Genomic DNA, 20,038 nt, shown 5'->3' with positions numbered 1-20,038 from the left:
ACTCTAATTGGCAACTGGGTGGCGCTATAACAACAGAAAAATGCTTAAAAATGGCTAAAATGTGACCGATCGCTGTGGCTCCCCCTGTGGACCAATGTTGTTGTTGTTTTCTAATTTTTGGTATGACTAAGTCATGGTATGGTATGCTGTACATAATCATTTAAAAATTTAAAAAAAAGAATAAGCACAGAAAGGGGAATTCTCCGCCCCCCGGCAGTTCACACTGAGCTCTCAACATGCTGCATGTGACACCAGTGCATCCACATCTGTTTCATTTTGAAGAGTCATTAGCACCACAGATGCTCCGTGATAATATCCATTTTTACGCTGCAAAAATTATCATCATGTGATCTTTAATTCAGTCTTCAATATTTGATTTAGTTAAAAAGCAAACCCACACAGTGCAGAAGGAATATTCAATATTTAATATTGATCCGAGTCCAGTGACCCAGCTTGTTGTTTCTTTTCTATCTGCAGACACTCATTTCTAGAAAATTCTTGATTCTATTAAAAAACATCGTAAAACATTATTACTGTGATGGCAGGATTCTTCTCATGTTGTAAGAAGATATGATTTTAGAAATGATTCGATTACCTGGGGATTTTTGAAGTTCAAAAATCAGACTGCAAATTAATGTGGCTCGGACAGTTTTATTAAGTAGAACCATTAACAACCATGTGTCAGTGTGTTTAGCGTATAGTTAGCACGATGCTAATTGTGTTTCTGTGTGTGTGTTTGTTGGTGTGTGTGCACATCTGTGTGTCAGACATGAACGAGCACAGTTCCAGGAGTCACAGCATCTTCCTCATCAACATCAAGCAGGAAAACTCTCAGACTGGACAGAAACTCACCGGCAAGCTGTACCTGGTCGATCTGGCCGGGAGTGAGAAAGTATGTCTCCATCCTGCACCTCTGTGTCTCCCTGTCTTAACAGTTTGGCATCTGCATTCTTGTCCAGTTTCAAACCTTTAAATGGTGACATGGTTAAAGAGTACAGACAGACATTTCTTGTTTTAAAGTTGACTTTCTAGATGTGGACAGGCCTTTTACTCTTGTTTCTGTTGCTCCTGGAGGTAGTGATGGCCAAATGAAGCCTCATGAAGCATTTTCTTTATTTTCTGAGCCCACTAGATGGCGCTTTTTGTTCAACAAAAGGTTGAAAGCTTCACTGAATTGCCATTCTTTGAGCCTCTCTCTTTAAAGCATGAGCGCCATCTAGTGGGCTCAGAAAATAAAGAAAATGATTCGTGAGGCTTCATTTGGCCATCACTACTGTACCTGGAGGATCAGTTTGCTCGCCAGTATTGACTGGATTTATATAATGAAACTTTAATGACACACTGCTGCTGCTGCTTCCTTTCAGCAGGGGACACTACAGTAATCTGTCCATCACTATGACATGTTAACAAGCCGAGGATAGCACTAAGCTCCAGTAAATCCATGAACATGCTCTGTCAACCGTCTTTTAATAATCTGTTGTATCTCCTTGCTACTCAATGAACAACACTCTTCCATGTCATCTTTGTTATCGTACTTTTTGACTGTTTGGAGACTCATGACCACATTGTGACCACACATGTAGACTGCAGAGTAACACTGTCAGATATCAACAGTGTTTCTGATGATGCAGTCTAGTTCCAGCCTCTTGCAGGAGGCTCCAGCTCCATTATAAGAACTCTTCTGTGTGTGTTTGTTTGACAGGTGGGTAAAACGGGAGCAGAGGGCACAGTGCTGGATGAAGCCAAGATGATCAACAAGTCCCTGTCTTCGCTGGGAAATGTCATTTCAGCTCTGGCAGAGGGCTCGGTGAGGCAGTCGGCACTTCCTGGATGACGTTTGGTTTTCAGAGGGATTGCACCTGTACTCCCATCATGACTGTCACTAATAAGAGGGAGAGAGTTTATGATTAGGATTCATAGAGAGGAGAATGATTTAAATAGTGTCTAAAAGTATTTTGAAATGTTTCATTTGGCCATCACCTGATGTTCTTGCATATGTTTTGGAAATTTCAACATAATTACACTCCTAGTATACTCTGACAAACACAGTATACTAGGGATGGGAATCTCTTGGCACCTCACGATTCGATTCCAATTCAGAGGGCAATGATGCAAGTATGACTCGATTATCTCTACATCTTGATACATCAAACTTTTGGATTTCTATACTTGAATTTTTTTCACTCTAGCTTGAGGGGGGGAACCTGAGAGACGAGAGAAGTGAAGGTTACTCACTGATGACAACTCTTTATGTTCTGTGCAATAAATAAGTTCTCAAAAAACAAAGATGGACATTCGTTGACCGCCCCAAGTGTCTAAAAACCAAGCTAAAATATCTGCATTTTTTCCAGCCTGAATCTGGTGACAGTGGCGAGGATGCTAGCAGTGCTTAGCAGTACCAAAAATTAGGTTGTTTTTTTTTACGATTAACTTTTCTGGATTGAGACATAATCTTTCAAGAGAAAACTGTGATACATCTAATTGATTTTACCTCCACCCCTACAGTATACCTAAGCATAAGGCATGAAGATATTCTCGGCCTTTAATAAATGATCTCTGTAGGAACTCTGTGTGTTCCCTGTGGAATTTAACTTGTGTCTTCTGTCAGAGCTACGTGCCGTACAGAGACAGTAAGATGACCAGGATCCTGCAGGACTCCCTGGGAGGGAACTGTCGCACCACCATGGTCATCTGCTGCTCACCCTCTGCTTTCAATGACGCTGAGACCAGGTCCACACTGCTGTTTGGACAGAGGTACACACACACACACATACCAGGTGCCAATAAAATTTGCATACCACACTGCATGGGAGTCATGGGAATCATTTTCATGTAAGGTAACATGAGGCCGATCCAGCGTATAGGAATGGTTCAATGCTACTTCTTGGCAAAACTAGTAAAGAATCTGCCGTATCCAACAGCACGTTTGTGTTTTGCCGAGCCAGGGATGACACTGAAAAATGATTCCACACACTGTAAAGTACAAGTGTTATTATAATGCATGTCCGACATTATATTTTTATTGCAATCGTGACAAATACACAATAAGAATTGTAGCAGCTCTGCAAAATGTTGAAGGTAGAATTTAAAGTTTTCATAACAGTAGCATTTCCTGAAATTATCAGGCTACAAACAAAGGCCAAAAAAAACTTGCCCACCACTGCAAATGTTCTTACAATTGGCCTGTTCAGGTGGGAAGCCAGTGAGGGATCGTGTTCCTGTTGCTGCACCAGTGAGTCCCAGTGATTGGTCACAGTGCCTTCACAGAGGACGATGAACCACTGTGCTTTACAAAAACTAGCCAGGCGTGCTGTTTCTCCCAGCTTCCAGTCTTATTTTGCTAAGCTAAGTAACAACCTGCTGGCTGTAGCATTGTATTTAGCACCCAGACGTGAGAGTGGTATCAACATACTTTTAACACCTTACTGGAATAGCTTGCTCACATCTCATAGGAGCTGATTTACATTTTCACATTTGAGGGCCACAGGGGTCGGATATCTTACCTGCGACGTCTCTCACTGATCTGAATGAGCCAGTTAGCAAAAACAGAGCCTGAGGAAAGTGCCGCTTATCAGTGTGCTCTGCAGTGTCTGGGCTGGTGATATTACCTTCCTGTCTCACCAGGGCAAAGACCATCAAGAACCAAGTGTCCCTGAACGTGGAGCTGACAGCAGAGCAGTGGAAGAAGAAGTGGGAGAAAGAGAAGGAGAAGAACAAGACGCTGAGAAGCACCGTCACCTGGCTGGAGGCCGAGCTCAACCGCTGGAGGAGCGGTGAGGACTGCTAATAACATCTTACAAACATCTTACGTTTTTATCTGCTACATGTGCTGCAATTACAATTTGTCCTACGTGTTCATAGCATGTATGCTAAATGAAAGATGATTTTAACTTTGGTTTATAAAGGTTTGGATGAGAGGAAAAGTTTTATCACTCAGTCATGCTCCAAAGTGTCCTTGTCACATTTATTTATAGCTGAATCACACATTGGTCTATTTTGAGCATTAAAGGACACTCCTAATGAAAGAATCCTTTGTTCTCACATGAGCAATGTCCGTTTGTTGTTCTCTTCTGCAATGTGTGTGATTGTGTCTGCCTTACACTAATCTAAAGACATGACACATCCAGAGTTGTCACAGGTATCCCTCTTAACACAACAGTTTGATTGACTGACAGAGGATGAAGAGCTTTGAACCGATATCTGTTCTCTTCTGCCCTCTGCAGGAGAGACTGTGCCAGTGGAGGATCAGTTTGATAAAGAAAAGGCCACAGCAGAGGTCCTGGCTCTGGACAGCACGCTCAACAATGATAAGACGGCGCCCACACCGACCCTCAGCGCCCTCCCCGGGGTCCAACTCACTGAGGCAGAGAAAGAGAAGTACGGAGCAGAAATGGCCAAGCTTTACAAAGAGATGGATGACAAGGTGAGGAGAGAGTTGCAGGAAGTGTTCCCCCTTTCGTAAACTCTTTGGTGCACATGCTTGTAGCGGTGTATTGACACGCTGCAGTGTTTGCGCCTGGAGTGTGGTTTCATTGATCAAGTCAGAAAAATGTTATTGATCTCAGGAGGTAACGACTAATCACACTGAGACCACCTGACAATGTGAGAGGGAGTGTTTTTGAATCGGACGATACATCAATGTCAAGTATGATAATGCATCACATACAGCCATCCACTGTGTATGTGCTGATTTCTCAAGTGAAATCTGACTTTACATAAATATATATAAGGGTGCATTGCAAAACCAGTGGTTCTCAGTGGGATGTTAATGGTATTAATGGCTTACTAATGCACTTTACTGCACATCCCTTTCAACAGGATGTGCTAATATTGTTTAGTAACAATGATATAAATCATTTTACTGTATTATATTTACTTTGTTATTAGATATATGAGTTGGTGTCGTGGACATGCAAAAGCCAAGCCCACATGGACTTAAAGGGACAGTCCCCCCCCTCAATTACAACTGCCAAGTAGTGATGGCCAAATGAAGCCTCATGAAGCATTTTCTTTATTTTCTGAGCCCACTAGATGGCGCTTATGGTTTAAAGAGAGAGGCTCAAAGAATGGCAATTCAGTGAAGCTTTCAACCTTTTGTTGAACAAAAAGCGCCATCTAGTGGGCTCAGGAAATAAAGAAAATGCTTCATGAGGCTTCATTTGGCCATCACTACTGCCAAGTGTATCACCGAGCAGAAGGAAGTGTGCATCTACTGCTAGCTAGCTAATGTTACAGCTCAGCTGAGGACGGCATTAATGTTTGCATCTACGCTCATGAGCACGAGCCTCTCGCTCATGAGTTGATGCACGCCTCCTTCTAGATCAGGGGCGTCAAACTCATTTTAGTTTGAGAGCCACAAACAACGGAATTTGATCTCAACTGGGCTGGAACAATAAAAGCATCGCAAAATAACTTATAAATAATAACAGCTCCAATTGTTTTCCTTTCTTTTCATGTAAACAAGTATAAGTACATTCTGCAATAGCCGTCCTTTTATAAAACAGATGAACAACCTGAGATGTCTTCAGAATAATAAGTGCAGTTTCAATAATATGTCTTTTCATCAATACATTTCAATTTTTTAGCCATAGGGTTCCACCAATATTGTTTTAAGACAGAATTTGGATACAGATTCTTTTGTACTGAAGGTAGGTGAAGATTCTCAGTCATCCAGGTCATGGTAATTGTAAGTGCTATATCGTAGGCAACTGGACTTGCTTGAGTTTCTTGAAGACATTTCGCCTCTCATCCAAGAAGCTTCTTTAGTTCTAAATGACTGGTACGAAGTTGCAGGCTATAACCCGTGTGGGTGGGAACCCTTGCAGAGTCGTAGGGGTCACGTGAGCTCTTAGTTTCAGAGTCGTTAAGGTCACAATGTGAGTTGTTGACCCACCTGGCCACCATGACGACTTCATGGTGCTGATTGTTGAACTGAACTGTGTTCTGGTCAGGGTGGAAAAGAATCTGAGCTAGCATTTTACATGAAGCAGCTATTTACTGCTCCTAAAACGTTGCACCAACTAGCCTAGTCATCTAGTGGGCCAAATTGGACCCTTTGACAGTCTGGTTCTGGTCCATGGATTGTATGTTTGACACCCATGACCTTTAAAAGACATCAAATCATAAGTGTGGACTTGAGTCATGAATCTGATGACTTTGGTCTTGACTGATAAAGTAAAAAAAACTGCAACTTTGACTTTGATATCAGTGATTCATGGCTTCACTTGGACTTACAGATACAGTTTTTATCTTTTATGAAAATAACTTTGTGTCACATGTATTGAAACTGTCACTATGTTCTGAAAGACCTACATGAGACAGATTTTTTTCTGAAAAAAACCATGTCCCTCCTCTTCTTCCTGCTGCCTCTAATGGCATTTCCTAGAATCAGACTGTGGCATGGTGAGCAACAACCAATCAGAGCTGAGGACTCTCTGATGCCGCTGTCAGTCACTGTTTGTGAACTGCAGTCAAACTGTCAAACTAGGCATCGCTGATCAAACATGAATCAATATTCTGATACTCGTTTTACAGCGAGTACAGTGCACTAAAATATGTTTCTGAAAACATTTGATGAGAGAAACAGGCAATGCAGTAACAGAATCTTGATTTATATTTTATTTCTGTGCTTAGTTTAACAGTTTGACAATAGTCTGCGAGCAGTTATCGGCACGATTAACAGCTGTATTAGAAACTCTTTGGCTCTGACTTTGTGCGGTGGATTCTTACAAATGTCATTAGAGGCACTACAAGGAGGAGGAGGAACATAATTTATTTAGTTTAAGTTTATTTTTAAGTTATTTATATAAAAGTTGCCCAACTGAATTTAGTCCTTGTGGCCTGCAATATTTCTGTTGGTCAGCAGATGGCGTAATTGGCTGCTGTTCAGTGTTGCCTGTGGTTCTATTGGAAATCGATAAGTGATGTGTTATATTTCCTTTTTCCTCTCTCCTCTCCACCATCCTTACCCTCTGTCAGGACGATGAGATCAACCAGCTGTCTCAGTCTATAGAGGAGCTCAAGCAACAGATGTTGGACCAGGAGGAGGTGACACAACTCCCCCCTTCCTCTCCCCTCCCTTCCCCTCCAGACTGCGTCTCAGCCCTCCAGCCGTTCATGTTAGCACAAACCCAGTCTGACAGCTGATAGCAGACCATTAGTAGCCCTGCAGGAGAGGTCAGACTGTAACTCACCCTGAAAGACACAGTGGAGTCTTACAGATTAAACACATGAGGTTTTTTAGTTGTACAGAAATGTAATTTGTAGATTTTGTTATGAATTTTACTCCCTTTCCACCCCCTGCCCTTCCTCAGCTGAGCATCACTGTGTAATCTTCACTTCCTGTGCCCACCTGTAGCTCCTAGCCTCCTCCAGCCGCGATCACGACACCCTGCAGACAGAACTGAACCGGCTGCTGGCGGAGAACGAAGCCTCCAAGGAGGAGGTGAAGGAGGTGCTGCAGGCCCTGGAGGAACTGGCTGTCAACTACGACCAGAAGAGTCAGGAAGTTGAGGACAAAGCGCTAGAGTTTGAAGCGCTCAGTGAGGAGCTGGAAGAGAAATCGGTACTTTTGTTAATCTGATCTGAATCCATTGGAGAACTGATTACATGCGATCACTAGTGATGGCCAAATGAAGCCTCATGAAGCATTTTCTTTATTTTCTGAGCCCACTAGATGGCGCTTTTTGTTCAACAAAAGGTTGAAAGCTTCACTGAGTTGGCATTCTTTGAGCCTCTCTCTTTAAACCATGAGCGCCATCTAGTGGGCTCAGAAAATAAAGAAAATGCTTCATGAGGCTTCATTTGGCCATCACTAACGATCACCTCGTAAGGTGAGTATTTACTGATGTTCTCATCCACCACCAGAGCTCCTTGGCCTCCATCGACTCTGAACTCCAGAAGCTGAAGGAGATGACCAACCACCAGAAGAAGAGGGTCACTGAGATGATGTCATCATTACTCAAAGACCTGGCTGAGATAGGCATCGCCGTGGGAAGCAACGACATTAAGGTGACCAGCCGTGGTGATGACACACTGTGTTAAATTCAGAAATGTGCTAGAAACTAAGAATACTTTGACATGTTGGCGGAGCAAAAATGACGTGCTGATTTCGCAGCCTGTGTTCCTCCTCCAATGTGAAATTGTACACCCTCTGCTCTGCTCATTATCAATCCATTCATCAGCACCAAGTATCCAGGCAACACTTGCTCGAATTAAGGATGGATTCATGTAGAGCTGCAGCAAACATTTATTTCTATTGTCATTTAGTGCATTAATTTACGCAGCATACAAGATGTCAGAAATTCCAGAAAACTGGCACATCTTATTAACCATCAGTGCCTTTTGTTAAAGTTTTTGTCAGACCAAAAATGATTCAGTTTTAAGCAGCAAATCCTCACGATTAAAACGCTGAATTTTTCCCAGGAATGACAAAATAGTTGCCAATGAAATTTCTATCAAGAGACTGATCGATGAATTGATTTCAGCACCATGATTCATTATTTCGTTGTCAGCAATCTGGAAATCCATCAGTTAAAAAAAATAAAAAATGTTTTTCTTCCTTTACCTCTGGAGGCACTGCCCGGTAGTTTTTCAACTAACGGAAGTGCAGGGGCCTCAGGGATCGCTCACCCCCTTCACTTCTGGCGGTGCCCCCAGTGTGTTACACTCCTACCTGCAACTCGAACCAAACGGCAGTAAAAACGCTGCCGCTAATGCCCTTTTTTCCTGTCGTAAGGAATGGAAGGTGTGCTGGTGGTTGCACAACGCTTGTAAGTTGTGCTGTTGTCCATGTTTTTCACGTTGACGAGACGGCATTTTGGGTGGAGCGGTCGGCCCCGCCCCCTCCATTGTGATTGGCTAAAGCGCAGCATCGTTCAACCTCAAAGCAACCTGCTTATGTGTATATTAATTGTCATGGGACGTGGAGAGGATGGTGAATGGAATGATGCCAAGACGAGACGACTGCCAAGTTGCAGACCACTGTTCAAGACCAACAAGCAACCAAAGTAGGTTAGTAGGAGTAGTTTTTTGGCGACAAGTCAGCAGCATTTCCAGTCGTGATTCTGCCCCCAAAGCTGGTATTTAAAGCCAAAACGTAATCTTTTCCGAACCATAACCAAGTTATTTGTGCTGAAACATAGCCACATCCATCCATCCATTTTCATCCGCGTACCCGAGGCTGGGTCGCAAGGGGAGCAGGCTGAGCAAAGCACCCCAGACGTCCTTCTCCCCAGCAACACTTTCCAGCTCCTCCTGGGGGATCCCAAGGTGTTCCCAGGCCAGATAAGATATGTAATCCCTCCAGTGTGTTCTGGGTCTGCCCCGGGGCCTCCTACCAGTGGGACGTGCCCGGGACACCTTTAAGGGGAGGTACCCAGGAGGATCCTGATCAGATGCCCAAACCACCTCAACTGACTCCTTTCAACACGAAGGAGCAGCGGCTCTACTCCGAGCTCCCTCCGTATGTCTGAGCTCCTCACCATATCTCTCAAAAGCTGTGGTTTCCATATTTCAGCGTATCCGCCACATGATAATGTACAAATGTTACATATCTGGGGTTTTCAGAAACGTAAAATACCAACATTTATTCTGGCGATTGGTTTGTACCCAAATATATTTATTATATTACAGACAGATTTAGTTGACAAAGATATGAAGTATGATCATGCAGCTATAGAGTAAGTGTACCCTTTTATCCGATAGTAAACCCATCTGCTGTAGAGTGTTGTTATAAAAACACTTCAAGTACAAGCGCGTACACTGACACTTGTTTGCTGTGTTCAACAACAATTTGACTAGAGTTTCATTTTGCACAGGTTTCTAGTGTATTCTCAGCTGTGGGGTTTTCAGCAGAATCTATTTTAAACTGCACGCCTCACCAGAAGGGTTAGGTCAAGTGTCTCTTGTAGAAACATACAATACCGCTAGTTTGCAAATTGCCTTACAGTGCTGAAGCTCCAAGTGGGAATTTAACCTCACCCTACGCTGGAGCTACACTCTGCCCATTAGGATGGCAGTCCTTTAATGTCTCTTATGTTTTGATTTCGTGCACTGCTCATGTCAGAGATCACCTGTCGGCCAAACTGTGTTGCCATGGGCGCTAAAAGTCAGTTAATGAGTTAGTCCATCTCTTCAGATGGATCCATTTTCTCCAGTGTGAGGATTTGCTGCTTTGCTCTGTTTCAGTGTCATTTAAAAATCTTTTGGTCAAACAAAACAAACGATTTAAAGATATCATCCAGGGCATTGTTTTCTCACAGTTTACAGACCAAACAATTTATCAATAATTGAAAAAAGTATCTTCAGATTAATCAGCATTGAAAAGCAACTAAGTTGCAGACCTATTTGTCACTACTCTGATGTCTATTCCTTTTAATTTCCTGTCGATTTGGTCTCTGTAGATGGGGCTCTCTGTGTATTTAGTTTCAATGGTTAGTCAGTGGTTTTAACGTTAAGCGTTGCTGGAGGCGTTATGTGTTTGGGTTGTCCGTTCATCCATCCATCCGTCCCATTCTTGTGAATGTGATATCTCGAGAAGTCCTGAAGGGAATTCCTTCAAGTTCGGCACGAATGTCCACTCACACTCAACAATGAACTCAATCGATTTTTGTGGTCATAGGTCAAAGATCGAGGTCACTAGCCATGTTTCCGTCAGCCTGTTTAGATGCACATCTAGAAGTATCACATTGGAAAATTATGATGGAAACGCCAAAATTCGAATTAAAATCCCCTGATTCGCACAAACTAAAATACGCTCGCTTTAGCCGGGATTTGGTTGATTCGAAAAAATGTTAATTTGCAAAACGGGGGATGGAAACAGTTATGTTCGGATTAAGTCTGTCGTAGCGCACCTCTCTCCATGGTGAGATCCACACTCGGGGTCGGGAAGGCAGTAATGCATTTACAAGCTGGTTGCCAACCGCCAGAAAATGTAGAAGAAGAAGAATGCGAGACTTGTTTTGTTTCCGGTTCTGCGGAACTGATTAGAATTTGATTGTCAAAGGTCAGAGTCATTGTGACATAGCTGTAATGGTTAGTCACTGGTTTTTATGCATCTACGCCTGTGTTTTTGGGTTGTCCGTTTATCCATCCATCCGTCCCATTCTTGTGAATGCGATATCTTGAGAGCGCCTCGAGGGAATTTCTACATATTTGGCACCAACATCCACTCACACTCAAAAATCAACTGATTAGATTTTTGTGGACATAGGTCAAAGGTCAAAGTTACTGTGACCTCGTATGTCTTAGTCTTGTGAATGCAGTATCTCAAGAACACCTTGAGGGATTTTTTTTCAAATTAGGCTCAAACGTTCACTTGGACTCAATGATGAAGTGATTTGATTTTGGTGGTCACAGGTCAGGGTCACTGTGACCTTGTGACCTTGTTGCATTCTCGTAAACAATATACCTCGATAACCACGATACACCTTGAGAGAATTTCTTCAAATTTAACACAAATGTTCACCTGGTACAGTTGTTAGCATTGTCGTCTAACTGGTTCGAACCTAGGGTGGGGATAGTCTGGTGACCTGTTCAGGGTGTATCCTGCCTTGTTGCCCAATGTCAGCTGGAATAGGCTCCATGAATGAATGAATTCACCTGGACTTTAAAATGAACTGATTAGAATTTCGTGGTCAAAGGTCAAGGGCACTGTACTTGGCTGTAAATGAAGAATTCATGTACTGATTATGACAAAAATTTAGACTACCACCAGGCCCTGATTCAAGTTCTTTAATAACTGATAGAAATATGCAAAAAGAAAATGGTATTTACAGTTACTTATGAGACAAAATGACAGAAACAAAACATAAAGTACATCTTCTGAGGCCTATTGTCTGTTTTCTGACCTCTCAGCAACAAGAGAGCAGTGGTCTCATCGATGAAGAGTTTACTGTGGCCCGTCTCTACATCAGTAAGATGAAGTCAGAGGTGAAGACGATGGTGAAGCGCAGCAAACAGCTGGAGAGCTCCAAGGCCGAGAGCACCCAGAAGATGGAGCAGACAGAGATTGAGCTGGTTGCCTGCCAGCTCCGCGTCTCCCAGGTAACCACTGCTTACCACCGCTGCCTCTGCCATCATGGATACTGTCACCATAGTGACGGAAAAACAGCAGCTTAAGAAGTTGATGGGTTTTTGCATATCTATGCATGTCTTTGTTGTGGGTTTAAAAAGAGCTGCTTTGGAGTTTGTGTGAGTTTTAATCACACGTGACGGTTTATAATTGTTTTTTAATGTCTTTTTTATTTTCCTGTTGGTGTCCAGCATGAAGCTAAAATCAAGTCCCTGACAGAAAGCCTTCAGAATGTGGAGCACAAGAAGAGACAGCTGGAGGAAACGGTTGACTCTCTCAATGAGGAGATTGTCAGGATCAAAGCCCAAGGTGAGCATTACTCACTTCTAGACAGGGCATTATAAGTTGTGATACTACGCTGAAACATTTTTTTGTGCTGAACTCAGTGGCCTGAGCCCAAAAAATTCCCAGGGTGCACTACGGTTTTCAAAACAAGCCCCTTTCATTATTCATATTTATCTACACCAGGTGTAAGCCTGAAGGGGATCATGCACTCGGTCATGTGTCTGCAAGTGTGTATTTCTCTGTTCACAGCTAATCTCTCATACTACTGGACCAATAAGCCTAATATAATATTTTTGTGTACAATTATGATTGTATGCTCAAGGACTTCTTGTGGTTGCTGTAATTCACAATTTTTGATAAATCTATTAACTTTGCGCAAAATCACATAGCTGGAGACACTTCCAACAATCAGCTAGGCTAAAAAAAAAAGAGCCTTACCTAGCCTATACTATGCTATGCTATGCTATGCTATGCTATGCTATTTTATACTATACTATACTAGACTATGCTATACTATACTAAGCTACACTATGCTATGCTATACTATGCTATGCTATGCTATACTAGACTAGACTATGCTATGCTATGCTATACTAGACTAGACTATGCTATGCTATGCTATGCTATGCTATGCTATGCTACACTATACTAGACTATGCTACGCTACGCTATGCTATGCTATACTATACTAAGCTACACTATGCTATGCTATACTATACTAAGCTACACTATGCTATGCTATGCTATGCTAAGCTACACTATGCTATGCTATACTATACTATGCTATGCTATACTAGACTAGACTAGACTATACTATACTATACTAGACTATGCTACACTATGCTATACTATACTAAGCTACACTATGCTATGCTATACTATACTAAGCTACACCATGCTATGCTATACTATACTATGCTATGCTATGCTATACTCTACTAGACTAGACTATGCTATGCTATGCAATGCTGTGCTAGACTATACTATACTAGACTAGACTATGCTACGCTATGCAATGCAATGCTGTGCTATGCTAGCTTATGTTATGCTATGCTATACTATACTAATCTACACTATGCTATACTATATGATACTACACTATGCTATGTTACGCAATACTACTCTATGCAATGCTTTGCTATGCTATACTATACTACACTATGACATGTTATGCTGCACTTTACTATGAATGCTATGTTATGCTATGCCGTACTATTCTACACTATGCTATGTTATACAATACTATACTATACTACACTATAATATACAATACTATGCAATGTTACGCTATGCAATGCTGTACTAAACTATACTATGCTATGCTATGCTAAGCTATGATATACTATACGATACTACACTATGCTATGTTATGTTATACTACACTATGCTATGTTATGTTATACTACACTATGCTATGATATGCTACACTTTACTATGCTATGCTATGCCTTATTATTCTACACTATGCTATGTTATACTATATTATACTACACTATAATATACAATACTATGCTGTGTTACACTATGCAATGCTGTACTAAACTATACTATACTATGCTATGCTATGCTATGTTACATTATGCTATGCTATGCTATGCTATACTAAGCAATACCATACTAAGCTAAGCTAAGCTAAGCTATACTGTACTAAACTAAGCTCAGATAAGCTAAGCTAAGATATACTACACTATAATATACTATACAATGCTATGTTATGCTATGCTATATCATGTCAAAACACTTAGATTATTCAATTAAAAACGTTGCATACATATTCATAAGAGAAATTACACTATACAACAAAACTTTATTCAAAACCTTGCAGATATCTGCTGGTTGTATCTGGCAGTTGTATAAGCAGTGCAGTAGGTGCTTCACCATCTGTTGACTCAGATATTTCACCTTCCTTTATGTCGGCCATTCCTGCATCTGACAATCTAATCTGCAGATTGTCTCCCCTTCATTCAACTACTCCCATACACTGCCCTGCACTAACTGTTCCCCCACATAGCTACAGATACACCCAGTGGAGACCTGCACTCACTGCCCTGAGTGCACTTTTCTAGTTTTGCTTTGCAATATGTTTAAAATGAAAATAGCCGCTGATAAGGTGAATTGCAGAATGATAGTGATACCTGATTAGTTTTTCTCCACCCAGAAAAAGTCAACACCATGGAGAAGGACAGTGAAATCCAGTCTGCCAATGAAGTCAAGGTGCTGTATCACTAAACTGTCTCTTACACGTGTGCTCTCCAACTAGAAACTGTGACTTCAGCTGTGTGTGTGTGTGTGTTCAGGAAGCTGTGGAGAAGCAGATCCAGTTTCACAGAGAGACCCATCAGAAACAGATCAGCAGCCTGAGAGACGAGCTGGACCAGAAGGAGAAACTCATGACAGAGCTGCAGGAGTAAGATCATCACCACACACCTCTCTCTTTGAATGTGCCCAGTAGCTCCGTACTGATACTGTTACCCACATCTGTGCAGTCTGAACCAGAAGATCATGCTGGAGCAGGAGAGGCTGAGGGTGGAGCATGAGAAGCTCAAGGCTGCCGACCAGGAGAAGAGCCGCCAGCTGCAGGAGCTCACGTAATGCCTCTATGTATAGTTAGTCTGCATTGTTTCTCATTATAGTACGTGCATTAAGTAACATCTATTTAACGCTGTGCAGGGTGATGCAGGACAGACGGGAGCAGGCCAAACAGGATCTGAAGGGACTGGAGGAGACTGTGGTCAGTTATTGGCATGTCCATTTAAATCTGTATACAATTAAAGGGTTAGTTAAGAGAACGTTTTGATGTTATTTTAAGTGCTGTATTAATATCAGCAGCTGCAGTAACACCTTTTTGATTCTTTTGATCTGACGAGACTTACTGTGGCCTCCAGATAAGTTCAAAATAGCCGCCCATAACGGGAGATATGATCAACTCGCTGTCTTTGCTTTAATTTTACCCACTGTTTGATGATCCAGATATTTTGGTTGGTTTAGAGTTGACTGATTTGCAGGGTGTGTGGAGAGCTGCAATACGACGCTAACAAACTGTCTTGACTGTCGCGCTCAAAAATAAAAACAAAATCCCCAAACAAACATTCCCGAATAAACAAGCCTTTATAAAAAACAAAGTTCTAATCAATGAGGTATTAAACAACTTCATTAAGCAAAAAAACTAAGATCATCCAAAAACATGGCGGTTAAGTGTGTAACCCCGTGACGTCTTTCACGCTCCACTCACTTCAGCACACCTGCCTTTAATTAAAGGTTCTCGAGATGCTCGGTCAGGTGGCGCATTAGAGTGACTCAAAAAATAATAGGAAACTAGAGCTGTGTCTCAAATCGCATACTTTAGTTAGTACACTTCTGTGTAGTATACTATGTGCACTATGTACTCATTGGCGTAGTGCGCAAATTTCAACAGGGTAGTGTTGTCTCAAACCAAACATGGCCGTTGTGCACTTACCGGAAATGACGACCGCAAATTAGCTAGTTAGCAAACTAGCATTTGCGTTATCGTTCGCGGTACCAAATCATTACAGACTGCTAAATTAACCCAATAAACATACTGCTGGTTTATACCCGACAACAGTATAGTGGTGCTTAGTGCAAAAAACACATGTATTTGTACAATGCAGCGACGTTCATGGTCGCACAGTCCTCGGCCGCCATTCCAGTTTGAAAAGTGGTCCCTCCCCTTCTGCTACGTAGCCAAGATGGCGACCATTGAGGCCGAGAAGTGTCCATAGTTCCACACTCAACTTCTTGAACCTTTTGAGTGCACCATCTGGGTACTCATAGTGCACTGCATTTTTCCATACTTCTCAGTGTGAACGCACTTATGTACTCAATATATTAAGTGTAAGTACAGAAGTACACGATTTGAGACAGCATAGGACTTGCCAGAAATGGCTCTAACAAGCCTTATGGACTAAAGGGACATAAATAACTTATGAGGTAATCAATGATTGGACACATTTGGGCTTTATGACTAATTCAGAGGTCGTGTGTCACCACCTTTTTTTTGTCTCTCTTGTTTACTGTGCTGTTAAATCTGAATGATTTTTTTGAAATTTATTGTGGAGAATCTAGCCGAGCTAACGATGTGTAGCATGTCCATCCTGACAAAAGTTTAAACATTTAAAATTTGAATGGCTCAGACATAGCCAACAACTCAGTGGACTTCAAAAGAGTTTTATACATCCAAAGAACTTCTATAAAAATGAACTGCTTGGCAACCAGACCTGACATCTAATTGAGACCAGCGTTTATCGTGAAAATGTGTAGCTACACCCGGCTAGTAAAACGATTATAATTGAAGTTTTATGGTAATTTTGCTGTTGTTAAACATGGCCCCCACTGACTTCAATTCATAAAGGATGTGCACCTTTTTTGGATTCTCCATTCACCGTGAAGGCATGCAAGAAAAACACATCTTTCTCCACAAATTCAAGGTAACACATGGCAAGAAACTGATACACAAACTGAAACTTTGCAGGTGTATTTCTTTAAATGGACAATTCTAAACCTATTCTAAAATGATTATTAAAAAGCAGCACCCAAGCAACCATCATGACTCGTTGTAGAATAATCATAAAAATCACATTAGTTAAGCAGAATTCTTCATTTACAACAATTGGAACGACCAAAAAGCGCCACTTTAAGCAGCAGTACTTCCTGTATGTGATTGGATGAGATTTTCGATACCAATACGCTGTTTGGATTTGCATTTTATTTGCTGCACTTGCACCAGGGTGGATGCAGGTAAGGATATCTTCAAACACAGAAAAAATCTGGGTTGCATTTTATTTGATTGAACCAACCCTTTAACGTCTCCAAACACTTCCTTTCTCCTAAGTGTGTTTCCTTGTGCTGTCACACAGGCCCGAGAGCTGCAGACACTCCACAACCTCAGGAGGCTTTTTGTCCAAGACTTGGCCACTCGAGTCAAAAAGGTAAAAGCCCTGACAGTATGTACACACCCTCCCGTCTCTGGAAGCTGCTCATGGTACATTATCACTGTAATCATCCTGCTGTCATGTGGTTTAGTGTGTGATTTAATCTCCCATCCAGTGTAATATCACATGAGCTCTTGTAGCCCCGACCGTGACGTTCACCTGGAATGAGACAAACACAGCCGTACTTGGCTCGTGCACCGGCTGCACTCCATTTAATTTGCACCATGATGAAATTTTAATGAATCCGGGGAACACAACAGAAAGTGTCTGCAATAAGTAGGCCATCTGATTCTTCAAAGGTAGCAGCTGTAAATTAGGGACCCAGGCTCTCGGCGTGGCGCTCATCTCCAGCCCTCAGGCTGCGGCTTGATGAGATAAACAAAGGCAAAGCAGGCTTTCCTGCAGGACACGGAATATGCAATGATGTTTTACCCATCCCAAATCTGCTGCTTATCATCTCATTTAGCCACAAATGGGATGCTTTGGATTCAGGGGTTGTGATAACAGACCTTATTTCAGATGCTGGGTTGCAGCAACTGAACGCAACAAATCAGTTGTACACAGGTAAATGGATAAATGAACGCAGAGCTAAAACATGGATGGAAATCAGTGTACAGATAAAGCTGTGTGTTGTGCCTCATTAGAACGGTCAGATGGATGACGCAGAAAACAGCGCTGCCCAGAAACAGAAGATCTGCTTCCTGGAGAACAACCTCGAGCAGCTCACCAAAGTTCACAAGCAGGTATAAATACATCCAAACACACAATAACCACGGTGCTTCCTCCCTGAACTAATCATAGCAGTGGCTTTCAGCAGATTTTGTGTCTATCGGCTCTGCTCCGTCTCCTCTCACTCTTTGTGTTATCTGTTTTCCCCTCTGTAGCTGCTGCGGGACAACGCCGACCTCCGCGGTGAGCTGCCTAAAATGGAGAAGCGCCTGCGGGCCACCGCTGAGCGGGTCAAGGCCCTGGAGACTGCACTAAAGGAGGCCCAGGAGAACGCAGCCCGCGAGCGAAAGCGCCACCAGGAGGAGATGGAGCGCATTAAGGACACTGTCAAGCCCAAAAACATGGGCAGGAGAGCCTCGATAGGTAGGTGCACACACAGAACTAAATGTCCTACAGATGTGTCACAGCCGTAGGGGATTTGGAGCCAACACACAAACTAGCCGCCTTTGTTGGGTGTGTTACCATTTGTTGACGGTGTGTTTTGGCCTTTAAAAAGAAGGCAAGTAAGCGTATTTCCTGAAATGCCAAACTAGTCCTTTAAATTCAACTAAAGAAATGAGAAATATCTGTACACCTTAACTATCATGATGGCTCAACCTGCTTTCTGTATGTGACCTGCGTTATCTCTCTGTGTCCAACCCAGCCAAGCCCATCAGACCAGGCCAGCTGCCAGGCCTTATTAGCCTTAGCGTCAACAGGTCCAACATCATGAACAACAGCAAGCCTGACAGCATCGACGAAGGAGGTGACAGCAGGTGAGAGGAGAATACACACTCTTAAGAGTCTATACTGTGCCCAGTGGCTGCTTGACAGTAGCTGAATAAGTAGTATACTTAATACTCTCTCATATTTATTCCTTATCCAGGTAATCAGTCAAAAAGATAAAATGTAAATTCAAGAGGAGATTCGGTTTCATTCCTGTACTCTTCTGGTTTCCCTTACAGCTGTTGAGGATGGAGCACAGTCACCCACACAACAAGCCAAAGCCCCAGAGAAGTCTTCAGCCCCAAATATTGAACTTTTACCAAGAACCGCCGCACCATTCACCCAACGTCAAAGTGTGTATATACTGTATATAACGATGGCCGTACTGTGCAGCACTTCACGCCTCTGGCTCTACAAGAAACCACATTAGTGCCTTATGAAAACAACACATAATGTCACGAGTTGATCTGTTGACAGCATCTTAACAGGTATTAGTCTTAGATCTCGGTGGACCCCCGAACATAAGAAGACACTAGAGGGCACTGGCTTTATTTCTCGATGCTTTGCTTTGAACATTTCTCAGGGGATTCCTCTCTTCTGCCTATATGTCACTGTCATGTGCCAATGAACGTCTTCAAGGGACAGTTCACCCCAGAATCAAAAATACATATTTTTCCTCTTACCTGTAGTGCTATTTATCAGTCTAGTTAATTTTGGTGTGAGTTGCTGAGTGTTGGCGATATCGGCTGTAGAGATGTCTGCCTTCTCACCAATATAATGGAACCAGATGGCACTCGGCTTGTGGTTCTCAAAGCACCAAAAAAATAGATTTAAAAAACTCAACAGCAATGTCTCTTTGCCGAAATCATGACCCAGTTACTCAAGATAATCCACAGACCTTGTTGTGAGCAGTTTCATGCTCAAGATAATCCACAGACCTTGTTGTGAGCAGTTTCATGTAGGAACTATCTTCTTTCTACCGAACGACAACTGTATCACTGCACAGAAGGAAGAGTGCATCTACTCATGGACGAGAGGCTTGTGTTCATGACAGCACGAAATGTAAAAATTAATGCAGGGTCATGGAATTTCGCGCTCAAATTTTCCAGGCCTGGAAAAGTCAAGGAATTAGTAAAAACCATTAAAAGTTAGGGAAAAGTCTTGGAATTTTGCTGCATGTGATGAAATTGTTGCAGTACTTTTCCTGGAATAATGTTCATGAATGTAACATAACAGCATATTTAGTTTCTGTAGCTGTGGACATATTGTTGTGTGTGTGAGACAACGTTCAGTTTAC

The 20,038-nt window shown here is 42.2% G+C and overlaps 1 protein-coding gene across 1 annotated transcript in view; it reads left to right on the top strand.

Moving 5' to 3' along the window:
* Positions 1-19,413, top strand: part of LOC126397747 (kinesin-1 heavy chain-like) — a 26,775-nt gene extending 7,362 nt beyond the window's left edge. Inside the window, exons 8-26 of the mRNA XM_050056700.1 lie at positions 768-892; positions 1,703-1,807; positions 2,609-2,754; positions 3,625-3,773; positions 4,224-4,423; positions 6,979-7,047; positions 7,358-7,564; positions 7,867-8,010; positions 11,857-12,045; positions 12,265-12,382; positions 14,517-14,572; positions 14,656-14,765; positions 14,845-14,946; positions 15,029-15,089; positions 17,233-17,304; positions 17,952-18,050; positions 18,192-18,399; positions 18,680-18,791; positions 18,981-19,413. Coding sequence (XP_049912657.1) covers positions 768-892; positions 1,703-1,807; positions 2,609-2,754; positions 3,625-3,773; positions 4,224-4,423; positions 6,979-7,047; positions 7,358-7,564; positions 7,867-8,010; positions 11,857-12,045; positions 12,265-12,382; positions 14,517-14,572; positions 14,656-14,765; positions 14,845-14,946; positions 15,029-15,089; positions 17,233-17,304; positions 17,952-18,050; positions 18,192-18,399; positions 18,680-18,791; positions 18,981-18,987 — 2,279 coding nt within the window. The 3' untranslated portion in view covers positions 18,988-19,413. The remainder of the gene's footprint in view (positions 1-767; positions 893-1,702; positions 1,808-2,608; positions 2,755-3,624; positions 3,774-4,223; positions 4,424-6,978; positions 7,048-7,357; positions 7,565-7,866; positions 8,011-11,856; positions 12,046-12,264; positions 12,383-14,516; positions 14,573-14,655; positions 14,766-14,844; positions 14,947-15,028; positions 15,090-17,232; positions 17,305-17,951; positions 18,051-18,191; positions 18,400-18,679; positions 18,792-18,980) is intronic.
* The last annotated feature ends 625 nt before the right edge of the window (positions 19,414-20,038 follow it).

The sequence above is a fragment of the Epinephelus moara genome, chromosome 11 (genome assembly GCF_006386435.1).
Source record: "Epinephelus moara isolate mb chromosome 11, YSFRI_EMoa_1.0, whole genome shotgun sequence".
In the NCBI taxonomy this organism is placed as follows: Eukaryota; Metazoa; Chordata; class Actinopteri; order Perciformes; family Serranidae; genus Epinephelus; species Epinephelus moara.
Note: the sequence above shows the minus strand (reverse complement) of the source record. Positions and strands in the feature narration are given on the sequence as shown.